The sequence below is a fragment of the Zeugodacus cucurbitae genome, chromosome 2 (genome assembly GCF_028554725.1).
Source record: "Zeugodacus cucurbitae isolate PBARC_wt_2022May chromosome 2, idZeuCucr1.2, whole genome shotgun sequence".
Taxonomy (NCBI): Eukaryota; Metazoa; Arthropoda; class Insecta; order Diptera; family Tephritidae; genus Zeugodacus; species Zeugodacus cucurbitae.
The window spans coordinates 51,891,054-51,905,807 of record NC_071667.1 but is presented as its reverse complement, the minus strand read 5'-3'; the positions used below and the strand labels follow the sequence as shown (position 1 = coordinate 51,905,807).

Sequence of the window (14,754 nt, the reverse complement as noted above, 5' to 3'; positions counted from 1 at the left end):
AAAATGCTAAATGCCAAACTACTACTACTACTACTACTGTACTACTACTCTCTATTTACCAATAAAAATTAACTAAAAGTTTGCATACTGCACGGATATTGTAAGTCTCACTCGAACCGTCATATACTTATATATTATTAATGTATATTTATTTACATATATAAAACTGTATCTATGTATGTCTACGAAATATTTTTACTCTTTCTATCTTATATACAATCTACAAACTCTTTCTCTCTCTCTCTCTTACTCAAAAACTTCGAAAACTTTACATATGCGCCTTAGTATATGCTATACAAAATTGTTTTATACTTGCATACAGCTGCATTTAATTTGAATTTCCGCTTTGCGTTACAATTGAGTTTCATTCGAATTTCCAGACAATGTTCATCCAAAAATGCGATTCAGTCTCTCACCACCACCATCATCCAAGTCCGCTTCCGTCATAACATCGCCCACCAATATGCAGGCCAATTACGCACAAAGCAATTACAATGAACCACGTGCTTCCGGCGTTGGCGCCCGAAGTGACGATGATATCTCGCTCGCCAAAGCGCCGGCAGTCGTCGCTGCAGCGCCAGCAAAGAACGAAGTAGACGATGAGGCGGCATCCGACTACAATCAATGGTTGCACGCTATGAAGCTGGTGGCGCGGCTGCCAGGCGGCATGCCACCGGAATTTAGACGCAAGGTAAGCTATAGCCGCATGCAATTGTCGGCTAACCCGCTTGACCGGAAGTATTTGTGTAATTGCTTTTTAATTGAACAATTTTTTACACGTTTTCACGTTGTCTGCATAGTTGTGGCTATCGCTTGCAGATAAATATTTGAAATCGAAGAATGTGGACTGGGCCAAAGAGGAGGAGAAATGCTTTTGCGAGAAGTGGCGCGAAGATGACGAAGAGCTGGGCATACAAATTGTCAAGGTACGCTTTCTTTAACCAAACTCCATTTTGACCTTTTACCGAACCCACATTGTATTGCAGGACTTGCACCGCACCGGCTCGAATCTGTGCACCGGTCCAGCGGGTTCGATCAATCAGGCCAAACTGAAGCGCATACTTTTGGGTTATGCGCGTTACAATCCAGAGGTCGGCTACTGCCAGGTAATTGTTTAATCATCTTAATACTCAAATGTGGTCTTCTTCACAATGAAATCCTTTCTCCTTACCGTGCCGCAGGGTTTCAATATGCTTGGCGCGCTAATACTACAAGTCATGGAGAAAGAGGAGGCCGAATCCATGAAGGTGATGATCTATCTTGTAGAAGGTATTTTGCCGCCTGGCTACTTTCATGGTTCCATGGGTGGCTTGCAGGCCGACATGGCGGTGTTTCGTGAGCTGATGCAGACAAAGCTACCACGTCTGGCGAAACATTTGCAAAAGCTGCAAGGTCCCAGTGAAAACGCCTACGAGCCGCCGCTCACGAATGTCTTTACTATGCAATGGTTTCTAACGATGTTCTGCACCTGTCTGCCCATGAGCTGTGTGCTGCGTGTCTGGGATCTTGTGCTCATCGAAGGCAGTGACGTGCTGCTACGTACAGCGCTTGTGTTATGGAGCCTGTTGGAAGAGTAAGTGTACTTGTGTATTAACGAGTTCTGTATACCCTACAATCATTTGTTATAGTCGCGTGCTGAGCACTCGCACCGCTGATGACTTTTACGGCAAAATGGGTTCGTTCTCGAGCGAATTGCTTAATGGACATCTTATTGATTCGAATGGCTTGATTGAGAAAGTGGTGCAGCTCGGTCCAATACCGGATATACAGAAATTACGCGACAAGCACCTATACAATATTACTCCGCTACACCACAAGCAAGGACTACAGTAATTTCATAATTTTAAACAAAAAATTGTTTATGGCACTTTAATGTGTTTCTTATTTTAGATTCTACTACGATGACGAAGAGCCCGGATCGGATGAGGAATCGCGTCTGGCTGTCGCCACTGTGTGGGGTATGCCCTGGGGTCGTCGCGGCTCGCAAGGTCACACTACTAACGCTACTAAGCAAGTAACTGAGAATAAAGAGCGTTTAGCACTGGATATTTCACTGCTTAAGAAGCAATACGATCGTCTGCGTGAACGTCAACGTCAAGCACACATTATTTTAACCACCGCCTGTTCCACAGCGCGTCAGAGCGCTATCGCCACAACTTCCACACAATCCAACCAGTCTGTCACTATGAATCAACTACTAATGGGTCGTCCTGCCATCGTCACGAACAAAGGTAGACGTCCCCCACCGGGCGCTATACCACCTGCCCGAAAGCCATCTCTGCCCACAGTGCTGCACTCACGACCACCTGAGCGGCAACTGCGACGTGGTGAGACTTTACATTGGCGTGATGCTGATATAAGCAAGCGTCGTAGAGATAGTCTTACTTGGAAGGAGATTAAAGCGGATCGTGCTACATTGTTACGCGACGGTGTAGACACTATACCAAAGTCACAGAAACTTCGTTCGCGTATGGGTAAGAGCGACTCATCGTCGTACAGCGAAGAGAGTGAGGAAGACGACGGAGAAGATGGCTCAAGCACCGATACAAGCCTTTGTGATGAGGACGACCCGAATTCTGGCGCTGATAAAACACATTCCTCTTCAATTGAGAATAGTCCCAAACGTAGATTAAAATCATCACGTAAAGCCAAAGAACTCTCAATGAAGTTAGAAGCACTGAATGAACCTAGCGATAGTGAGAAAGAACGTAAACGTCCGAAATCTTGGGCACCGTCGTCAACTGAGATTCCTTTCATGCTTATGACATCCGATTCGCCGACATATAGTGGCGATGAACAAAAGTCAGCACGTTCGCATCATTTTGAGGATTTGATAAAGGAGGAGGAAGATAGTTCGACGGAATGCGATCGTCTCGGCTATAAAGGTGCAACGGCACCAGTGGACTGGTCTGCCACCAAGTTCTCATCCATCGCTGGTGATCTGGCTACCACAAAGCTGGGTGCACTGCATATTCAGACAGATGTCTTAGAGTTTCCTGTGATAACAAGCACAAGTCAGCTTTCTCCAATGCCAGATATAGCTGCCTATCTTAATAGTTCCAATATTAGTCCATTGCCAACACCGAAACCACTATTCCTCGACTCAACCAATTCACTGGGTAGTGGCGACGATGGTGAGGAGGGTAAACGATTTGCTGTCAGTGATGATGGTGTCACCAATCAGTATTTCGAACGTGTCAATAGTGTAGAGAGACCTACAAAATTAGACTTATTTTATTCGCTCAACGAAGAGGATGGCATACGTAGAGACGTTGATGAAGTTGCCGACCTAGTTGAAGAGGAGAAAAGTCATAGAACTGCTGAAGCAAATACAAGCGATGTCTGTGAAAATAATGGTGTGGAAGATAGTACCAAAGAAATTGAAGCCACAGACGCAGACTCTAATCGACGCATGGAATTGCTTATGGACTACTCTGAAAAATCATCAGCGGCTTTCATCGCTGAAGCTACCAGTGAGCTCTCCACAAGTTTAAGACAAGACAGAAGTAAAGATTTGCAGGAGGCAGACGATTTTGGTAATACAATTCATTGCAAAAATGATAATGATGAAATATCTAGAGAAGCAATTAGAGATGACAATATACCTGGAGAAGCAGCTGCACATTTCGAAGAAACCTCTACAAAAGTTGAAGAGCCCAAAGTATATGAAAATAAGCTGAAATCAGTGGGACCTAGGAAAGCAAATACGTTGAGCAGCGCATGTAGAAAACGACGTGATCCTAGACGTATGACGTTAACACGCTCAGCAACAATCGAAATTGAGGAGCGATTTCAGGCACTGGAACGCAGAATGAGTGAAGATAGTTTTCATACCGACAAAGGGAAGACAAATGGTGAGACCATATTTGTTGAAGACAGTGCAAGAAAAATACCAACAACTGCTGAGTTGGAGCAGAGATTGAACACACTGGAGAAAGAAATACACATGGACGCGAATGTGAGGAAAAGGTTTGCAGGCAGTAGCGAATTTAGAGATTTGTCTAAACACAAATCCATAGAACTAATAAACAGACCATTTACAGAATCAAAACACGTAGAAGATTCAAGCAAAAACTACAATGAGAATTCTAAAATTGAAGAGTTAAAAGTTAAGCCACTCCAGACCGAAATTAGTAATAGTATACCTGATGTTGTACACCCCGAAGAAACACTCGAAAATTCATTGCCCAAACGAGCAAGCAATCACATACCTTCAACTATAGAACTCGAGGATCGCTACAATGCTTTGGAGAGACAGTTAAGCTCAAATGGTTTGCCAAGTAAAAACTCTATGGATTTGCGACGAGATGATAAAATGGACAACGGTAAGGATGTACCAACTCCACCCAATACACCAACCGAAAGTAATAAGCAGCATTTAGAGAAAGGTGAGAGTAAAATGAAACACAAAAGTGAAATTGAAACTGAAACTGAACCGAATTTGGAAGAGGAAACTAATGAAGCCGAGAAGCCGCGCTTAAGGAAATTGCCGTCTACTGCCGAATTGGAAGACCGATTCAATGCGTTGGAACGAAAAATGAGCATACAAAAGTCAAGTCCCTGCAAAACAAAAAAGGAGCCACCCGACGAAGGGACTGTCAAAGAAAAAAGTACGAGGAAAGAGACAACAAAAGAAGAAGATAGCGAAGTTAAAAGTGCAATTAAAGAAACACCCAAATCTATCAGTGATGAAGGTAGAAAAACAGAGGCAATTGAAGAGAAAGTAGAGAAAGATGAACACGTAGAATTACAGACCGAGCGTAGTAACAAAATTATAGAAGAAGAAACAAAAACTAAGGCACTTAGTGAAGAAGAAGGGAAAAAGCTTGACAAGTCTCCAAGTCGGCATTCAGTAGACGGAATTCAAGGCGACAATGTTCAAAAAGACACTAGATCGGCTACTAGTATAACTAAAAGAGAAAACGATGCAGACCAGAAGCAGATGAAAGAAAGTAAACAATCTAATGATATTAATAATGCAAACAAATCAGAAAATAAATCAAAAGAACGCGATTGCGGACATAACGAAGAGCCTGTAGAAGAAAGTAAAAGTGAAGAATCAAAAAAATCGGGCAGAAAGTCGCCTCCAAGTACGGAAGAACTTGAGAAGCGCTTTAACGCTTTAGAAAAACAAATGAGTAGCGCCAGCTTGACCGGTAACAAGGAAAAGAAAAGTACAACAGAATCTGCAAAAACACACGAAAAGAGGAACAAAGAAAACCAACTTGCGCAAGACTCGGTAGAGACTGTCAAAGAAACGAAAAGCTCACCAACTGAGAAAAGTCGCATAAAGCCTGAGACAAAAGAAAGCACCACAGAAGCAGAAAACGCGGTGGAAAAGTCTAAGAAAGAATTGAAATTGTCAGCAAAAACTGAAAAGGCAAAACCAAAGAACAATGAAGAGAAAAACATTTCAACACAGAACGAAGGAAATCAAGCACAAATTCAATTAGAACAGACCAAACAAGTGCCACAAGCCGAACCGGTAAGGGATACTGAAGCAGTCAAAAACTTTGAGGAAAAGTGTAAGCAAGTTAACAGAGAGTTAACTGAACAAGATTTAGCTGATCTCGAGCAGACACAGGACAAAGTAAAAATACCAGATCTTAAACTAATTGAGGCATTTAATGAGAAATGTAAGGAGGTCAATGAGGAATTGTCGAAAAACGCTGAAAAGATAGAAATCGAGTCAGAAGCGCCAGGGAATAGCAAAGCTCTAAATGTAAGCAGCAAACGGCGCGCCTCTGAACCGCCAACTACAGAAGACTTGGAGAAACGTTATGAATCTTTAAAAAGGCGAATGAGCACCAAATCCATAGTTGAGAAAGAACCAGGAATAAAGGTAAAATCTGAGACAGTTTTGGAAGAAGAGTCACATGAATCACCAGATGTAAGGGTTATCACGAAAGAGGCGAAAAGGAAAACTTCGGAACCTCCGAGCACCGAAGACTTGGAGAGCCGTTACGAAGCATTACAGCGACGAAAAAGTGAGCAAAAAGCACAACAAGTCGAAAAGGAGCAAGAAAAAAAGAAGACAGCAGAGAAAGCAGTACACGAAAACTCAACGAAAGGCACGGATAAACATAAACCGACGAAAGCACGTGATGATGATGAACAAAAAGCAGCGAAAGGGGAAACGCGGAAGTCAAAGACGTCTCACATACCCGTCGCTCCACCTATGCCATTAAAGGATTCAACAGAAACACCATTCAAGGACGAACAACACCGAGCGCTGATAGAAGAGTTCCAGAGTAAAATTAAGGTGCAACCTAATGGTGAAAACCTAAAACCGAGTGACATTAATCCAAATCGTCGAATAATACCAGAGCGACAACGAGCATCACCGTTCGATGGAACCTCGGAAACACATGCAAACACCGCTTTCTTTAGATCGGAGAATTACGAACCCTGGTACCATCAATCATACAAAATGGTTCGTCGTTTCTCCGATTTACCATCAAGAGCTGATCTTGAGAATCGCTTACAATTTTTGGAAAGACAATTGATCATGAAATTCTACAAGCAGCGCTGTGCAAGTGATTCCGAAGTGGCATCGAGGAAACATTTCGCCGATTTGAAAACTCAGTCCGCAGACGACGAAGTACCCACCACATCCACACGTGCTCAACAGCAAACAGCTGATGATTTGGAGAGGCGTGTGTTAGCGCTAGAAAAACAATATAGTGAAAATAGTCTCAAATTGTTAGAAGCTGTGCGGATCAAGGAACAACAAGCAGCTGCTGAGACAGACTCACCGCGGCGACTCAGTTCGGAGACTGTTGATGCGACCGGTAAGGAGCTCGTACGTTATGTCGGCGAACTCGAAGAAACTGGCGACATCAAACCGATAAATATAAGCATAAATATCAAAATGATGCTCAAGCGAAATGAGGACATTGAGACGAGCACTAAGCCTAAAGATAATCTCCCAACAGCAGCAGAATTAGAGAAACGCCTTGAAGTGCTAGAACAGCAACTAAAGTTGTCCAGATCACGACGTGAGGGTAGCATCGATCAATCTAATACTGATGCGACGCAGGAATTGAAGAGATCAGTAGAGGTCTCTGGTGAAGCTATAGTCAAAGAAAATGAAAACGTTGAAGTTGTCAGTGAAACGCCCGAAATTAAGAAGGTTGTAAAAGAAGTATTAAATAAGGAATGTAAAAGTGACAACAGAGTTGCCGAAAGTGTAAGCAACAAACAAGAAGACAAAGAAAATGGACAGATAAAAGATAATGCTTCAGAATCTTTAAGTAATAGGAAAGATGACAGAGAAAAGGGTCAGATAAAAGCTGATGCTTCAAAAGCTGAGAAGACATTAGAAAATCAACAAATAGCGCGTTCAAATAAAGAATCTATTGAAAATAAGGACACACCTAACGATATTGATAAAAGTAATATGAACTCCATACCTCAGCAAGTTGATGAACAATTCGATAATAAAACGCAGAACTTGACAAAAGAAGAAAAACCAAGTGAAGAAAGCGTTCATTCCAACAGTATTTCAATGGAACTAGATGCAGTTGCAAAGAAGACACAAGCCCAACGCATGAAGGAAACGGAAAAGGTTGAAGACCTTGCAGAGGTACAAAAAGAGCCCTACCAAGAAAAGCATGATGAAAATAAAATTTCAAACCAAGGAAATGCAAATAGGGAAGACACTGAGTGTATGGGCGCTCCAACACAAACTGCCATCCAAGTTGGAACTTCCGATCCCAACAAAAAAACGCTCGTATTGTTGCTTGATAACGAACCAAAAGCTGTTAAGGTACGACGACTGACACGGGCCAACACCGAGGAGCTAGAGAACCTATTTCAAGCGCTCGAAAAACAGTTAAGTGACCGCAATCTTATTAAATCTGAAGATGGCAAATTGATGCGAGCAGCCGATAAACCGGAAGTGGCAACTTCAGAGGAATCTAAAGCGATAACTCAACTGTCTAAGGAAATAGAAGATTATACCAAATCGGATAAATCAGTAAAAGGGGATGAAGCAACGCCAGAAAAAGTCGTTGTTGCGTCCAAAACACCTACAGCTGAGGACTATGACTGGGGAACGGATCCCGTTAAGCGACATTTGAAACGTAAAACAGCACATCTGCCATCAACCAAAGAATTAGAAGCACGTTTCAGATCACTGGAACGACAAATAAAACTACTCGAAGATGTGGAAAAAATCGACGTTGAACAGCGTTTAATTGAAATTGAGCGCAAAATCAAATTGCAATATTCGTTGTCGCACGAAAAGGATTTGACGAAATTCTTAGAGCTCTGTGAAGGCAAGAACCTGGACGAACTGCCCGAAGCTATATCGGCAGCACGTGATAAGTATCAGCCGGATGATGGAAGTGCTACTAGAACACCCACTCCCAAGAAGGATAGAACACCATACACCTCTCCTTCGCGTAATAAAGAGAAGACTCCTTATACATCGCCGGCGCACACACCACGTGAGTCCCGTAGCCCCAAGAGACACACCTCCCCCGGACGTGTTAGGTATGAGGATGAAACGGTAACAAGCAAAAGTCCCAAACGTCGTGTTTCGCCGGGACATGTTCGGTATGAGGATCCAAATATACCATCGACGGAGGATCTCGAATATCGTTTTCGTGCTTTGGAATTGCCCAGATCAAAATCGAGAGAATCGCTGAACAGCAAATCAAAAAAATATGTCGAAGATTCAAAGAAATCACTAATACATCCTTTGGAAATGTTGCTCGACCCCAGTCCAGATGAAGACGCCATACCATCAACCGGCGAACTAGAACACCGTATACGTATACTGGATGATAAAAGAAAAGCGCTGTCGCCTTCTCGACGGACACGTTCACGTTCACCAACCATTGAAGATATTAAAAATAGAAAATTAGCTGAAGCACAACAACCGAGAACACCGATACATAATTTAGAAAAGCTTGTCGTATCTCCGACTAAGAAGGAATTGCCTACAGCTGAAGAGCTAGAAGCACGTATGCGTGCGCTAGAAGAAGAGCATTGCTTCGACTTTAAAATGCAGAAGTCATACCAAGAGTTCAATCGAAAGTTAAAGGATGCCGTGTCACCATCACTTTCCTTTGAAGAATTCAAAGCATCAAAATCACGCGAGGAAAGCCCAAGACGTGGCGATGGAAATCGCTCAAGCACACCAAAATCCGCACTACGAGACACCGCCAGCAGTTATGAGGAAGGACAATACAGATCAACTAGTCCCAAGGCTATACGATTCCGTGACGAAGAAGCTGATTATGTAGCTAGTATACCGTACAGACCCAAATCGCGCACGGATATACGTGATGTCACTGGACGAATGGTGGGCACCATTAATTCTGGCGCTTTAGAACTAATTGAAGAAAATTCTAAATATCTTCAACGTATTCTTAAGCAGACTCTTACAGATTCATGCAGCAGCATAAATGCTATCGGACATACGACGGAAGGAATTGACGAGTTTGGCAGTCGACTTATGAGGGTGAGTTATGCTTGACACTTACAGTTAGTTCGCTAATTAATATTGATTTCGTGCCGCTGCAGGAGACTTCACCACTACAACGTACCGGCAGTCACACTGGCGTACCGCTGCGTACTAATGACAACATCAACGAGCGCTTGGATTCCATTAAGAATACGATCAAGTCCATCGATACGTTGTGTGAAGAGAAACCGTATCGCAAAGAACGTTGTCAGCGATACATCGATTCACTTTTTTCCGACTCGATACACTTCGCCAGTAAGAAGACCTCGCTAGAAGATCTCTCACGGTCGGAGAGTCGTGCCCATGAATATGCGCCCGCCATACGTGTCTCAGATCACAGCCAAAGGCATTCAGACTATTTATACGGGCGCACGATGGGTTCGGCCGATTCTATACGTTCGACGAGTCCATTGCGCGCAGCCAGTCCATTGCATCATCGTTCAAATCGAGATTTGCGACGCGAAATTTCACCACGGCGACGACGCGAAGAAGAGCGTGAAGAATACCAGAGTAGGGTAAGACGTGAAAATATGTTGCCAAATTATTATTTATTTGATAATCATAGAGATGTAAGTAGTAGTAGTTTAATTAAGTTTCATAAAGTAGATAGACAACTAGACACATACAAATATGATGATAGAGACAGATCAAGTTCACGATCGGCCTCCAGATCGCCGTTGAGATCGCCGTATGGATCGAGGGAGACGATGATGACAGAAAGGATGTTGCACGACAACACCACCAAAGTCAGCACACAACAACACAACACCTACACCAACAACAGCTGTCCCGACAACGACCGCAACAAAACAAAAACACTAAAAAATAAAAATTTCGAATTGGATTTTGACAGACCACAAGCCTACACAATGCATCACCACACTACGGACAAGCTACTGGGACTCGATCCACTTAAACGCTCCAATACACCCGTCTATGCGCCCGGTCGACTTGATATACGTCACACCACAGTAACATCGACCTTCTACGATCGTTTGTTGGCCGAGAAAGAGATTGAGCGAAAGTTTTCGCGGCCATCTAGTCGTTCGCCCATCGTGTCACCTTCGGTAACGTCGAAGAGTTATGTGGATTTGGCCAGCGCAAGCGCTAAGGCTCTATATCAAGACAAATCTCCTACGTCGGCGGTAACAATGCGTCTAGACAGGTCCGCAGGCTTGACCGGTTTGTCCAATACAGAAAGACCACAACATTATCGAAATTCGATGTACGGCAGTTATCCGAGTAGCGCCTATAGCGCCAGCAATCAGACACACCTTACGAACAGCAACACGACCACCCCGAAATTTAGTACCAACACCGACACCCACACCACCATCACCACCAACAATTATACTACAGCTACACACAATTCGTCCACCACAATAACCACAGGTAATTCAAGCACTTATTCGTACGAAAGCACTAAGCTCACTGGGTGCCCTCGGGTAACCGAAGCTGCTAATATGGACTTACGCATACAAAGTTGTGATAATATACTGATGCAATTGAAATCTGCTTCTATAACTGCAGCTGGGTTAGGGCATATAAGCAACAGCACAACAACGACTACAACAACAACGACTACAACAACAACAACAACAACAGCAAGAACAACAAATACGACTGGGACACCGACGACGTCGACTGAGACGGTGGTGAGTAACCGTTTGCCTGTCTCGACTGCGACTAATTATCGAATTGGTGGTTTGAGCGATAATACAACAACTAACTACATCACTAACTTCACTTCAACACCAGCTACAACAACGACAACAACAACAATTACCAACTTTTCCTTCTCCTCTATGAACATCACAAATACGCCTATAACAACAACAACAACAGCAACAGTAGCAAACTTGAACATCAATAATAGTTTCACAGTTTTGGACAGATCAACAACAACAACAACAACAACAATAACATTACCACCACCACCAACAACAACAACAACATTATTTAGTACCGACACCAAGACAATGACCACGACAACAACAACAACAACAACATCATATACTTACAATTTGTATAATCTGACGACGATGACAACAACAACAATGACCGCAACAACAACAAATACCACAGCTGTTGGCAGTGAAAACACCATCAAATTCATCACAAATAATTCGTCTCCATCATTTCTGTCCTACAATGCGACTAGTGGCGGCCATCATTACACAAGTACTAATACACCCCTGGGTATGGCTCTACCAACAATGCAATCAACTTCCGTTACAACAACATTCGCCTCATTGGGCCTTTACACTAGTAATTTAAATAGCTACAACAATAATAACAACAACAACATTGGCAGCAACAACAGCCATTTGAATTAGTACAACAACAGCAACATGAAAATTTGATTGAAAAGTGAATATAAACTGTGAAGACCCTTGGAGTTAACCGCGCTGCCTAAAATGCATATAGTAAAAGCTAAATAAATGAATGAAAAGAAACCCGATAACAAAAAACAAGTGAGTGAGTGTAGTGTAGGAGAGCTAGCAAGTACTGAATGCTGTGTGTGTCTGTAGTTGAATTGAGTAAAATAAAAATGTTGTTAACAAGTTTTTAGCATCAGAGCTAAGTAAGATAGAAATTATATTTACATACACGGAAACATTAAAGTAGTTATACATGCATATACTGTAGTGTAAAGGAACTTGTAATCAAATCGAGAAGAAACTGAAAGCGGGAAACCATTAGAACCTTTAGTTTATTGTACCAGTAAGATATGGCCGATTTTGCCAGCAGGAATAATAAAGTCGAAATTGGATAACTCAAACGGATGGAAAACAAAAGAGAGAATTGTTAGTCTTTCGAATTCAATACGGTCTTCTTTCTATAATAACGTGTCTAAGGTTAGGTTAGGTTTGCGTACGAACAGAACTTACATTTCTTCTTAAGATGAAATGCCTGAGAGTTTACGCTCAAAAACTTCCCCACATAGCCTTTATAAGAACGTGTATGACAAAAATCTCATCTAATGAAACACGAGCACTTTTTAGGAACCAAAGGCCTTTTCCACTAATTATCTAGCCATTACGCAAACCTCGAGAAATTTAATCCAAAGGATTCAAGTAATATTCCTAGAACTTCGTTATGTTTCCAATAGATGGTATCATGATCCAAGGTTTCCCTAAGAGCGAATCACATTTTTGTCACACAGTCAGGCTGAAAGTTTGTATCGTTTTAAAGAAAATCACTTCTTTTTAACAAAATTAAATTTTATTATTCCATATAATAGTGGTCGAGGACGATACACCCCAATAGCGACCTTCCAACTTTTCGATTTTGCCTCAATATAGATCTCATTTTAGTCGATTTCTATCTAGCAACCATTTTATTTAGATCAGATCCGAAAAATATGGAGGTTGTGGAAGCTATTTGAAGATCAATTCGTACATCTTTGCCATCGTTTTTATTGATGGCGACAGTGCTTTGTCTTGATAAAAAATAACCATGAAATGAAAACATTTTCTGCGATTTCGCTCCAATAACGTTCTATACAAGTCGAAGAAGCATCAACTCTGTTCTTTTCAAGAGAGCATATGAATATTTCGTAATACGCATATCAAAATTTAATTCCCTCCCTGATCGATAGCATCATGAGTTTTAATATTTTGTTAGAATTGATTTCTTTTTCGTTCATTCCACCACCATTTGGTTCGAGTTATCCAATTGCGATTGTAAATGTAATGTAATGTTTGCACTTAGAATACTTAATACCGAGTATATGAATAATCGCCTTGCACGAGTTTTAAGAGAGAGTAACCGTTTTTTGAAAATATGTAGCTAGGGCAACTAAGAGTGATACATATAAACGAAAAAAAGGTTGGCCTGTAAGAAAATATGTATGTAGTGTAGTGGAGACATCGCAAATAAATTTGAAACACAATTTTATGTGTCAAGAAAACAATAATTTTACATTTAGTATGCAGTGTTTTACCCATAAAACTAGGTTACTGTGTAATTTTGAAAAATTCAAAAATTAATAGCAACAGAAAATGTAGTAAATAGTCTCTTGTTATCAGAGGTTTCAATGTTCAAAACCAACGCGTAACTTTGTTAAACAATTCATAAAATTCTTGCTAATGGAAGATGTACTAATCTTCTTGTTTGATTTGTTCGACAGCTGCATTGAAAATATAATTTAACTTAAAATTAATATATTCTGCATTTATATTCTAATTTATAATTATGAGTAACTATGTATATCTCAAAGATGTCTTCTGAAACGACTGTGCTATTTTTCTATAATTTGCTCTAAATAAAATGCTAATTCGTTAATTAATTAATTTTCACATGACATTGCGATATATTTTATACTATGCAACTCAGTGAAGAAGAATCGATAAAATGATGAAATTTAAACCGAAAAGTTGAAATATTTTTAACACTCATTTTAACCTTTCGAATTTTTTTTAAATAGTACAAATAATTAATATTGGGTATGGGACTAGTTCTAGCAATATATATGTCTATGAAGAAGACTCTCCAAAAATTTCACGGGACTCGGTTAAGTAGAACTTTAGAAATCGTGGGTATCGTTTTGAAAACGAAAGTTTCGAGAAAAAAGCGTTTAAAGTTTCGCGTCAGGCCGAGCCAGTTTGGATACCACGCTAGGAAAATACCTGCATGTCCGAAAATGATTTGAATTTTTAAAAATCCTCTTGTAGACATATTCTTAAATAGTTAAGCTTTGGGAATATACACAGAAACAATAGATTTTCTTTATTTCTACACTGTAAACAATGTAAAGTGACTCTAACCTTTTTGACAATAACTTCATTTGTTTTCAAAACTTCGATTTCTCCTTTTAAGGGTAATTTTTATTTATTATTTTTATTTATTATTAAATTATAATAAATTATTTTAAATATTTTTGAAAATTCGTTAGGTAATTTCCCCGTGTTCTTAACTATTTCGGATTCTCTTCTAATCCAAAACACAAAATCTTCTATTATTAGTCAATTTTACCGTTTCAGTCAGTAAATCCCTCAAGTACAATTAATATGTATAGAAAATTTTTGAAACGAAAATTTGCGCAATATTATGGTATTTAAAAGATAATTTAAAATATTTATTTAGGAGTTTCTGAAACTGAGCAATACTTAATAAATGTATTAAAGTGTACACTTTTTTAATCATTTCTTCGGTTCCATCAAAAATTAGTGATTGATATTTTGAATATAAATGAAATCGGGGACAAATTTTTGGCAGTTCGTTTGGTGCAGTATTCAGCATAATTCACTATATTAACGATTTCCTTGCCATGCATATTA

At 40.6% G+C, this 14,754-nt stretch overlaps 1 protein-coding gene across 4 annotated transcripts in view; it reads left to right on the top strand.

Moving 5' to 3' along the window:
* The window catches only part of LOC105214258 (serine-rich adhesin for platelets), a 57,295-nt gene that overhangs the window by 40,664 nt on the left and 1,877 nt on the right, over nt 1-14,754 (top strand). For 2 of the 4 annotated variants that reach the window (XM_029041650.2, XM_054230402.1), the window contains 8 exons: nt 381-691; nt 801-926; nt 987-1,106; nt 1,182-1,573; nt 1,629-1,829; nt 1,891-9,469; nt 9,532-10,864; nt 11,003-12,767. In XM_029041650.2, coding sequence (XP_028897483.2) covers nt 381-691; nt 801-926; nt 987-1,106; nt 1,182-1,573; nt 1,629-1,829; nt 1,891-9,469; nt 9,532-10,864; nt 11,003-11,808 — 10,868 coding nt within the window. In that variant the 3' untranslated portion in view covers nt 11,809-12,767. Of the gene's footprint in view, nt 1-380; nt 692-800; nt 927-986; nt 1,107-1,181; nt 1,574-1,628; nt 1,830-1,890; nt 9,470-9,531; nt 10,865-11,002; nt 12,768-14,754 lie in introns of those variants that run through there. The other 2 variants (XM_029041658.2, XM_029041654.2) reach the window with 2 other exon arrangements.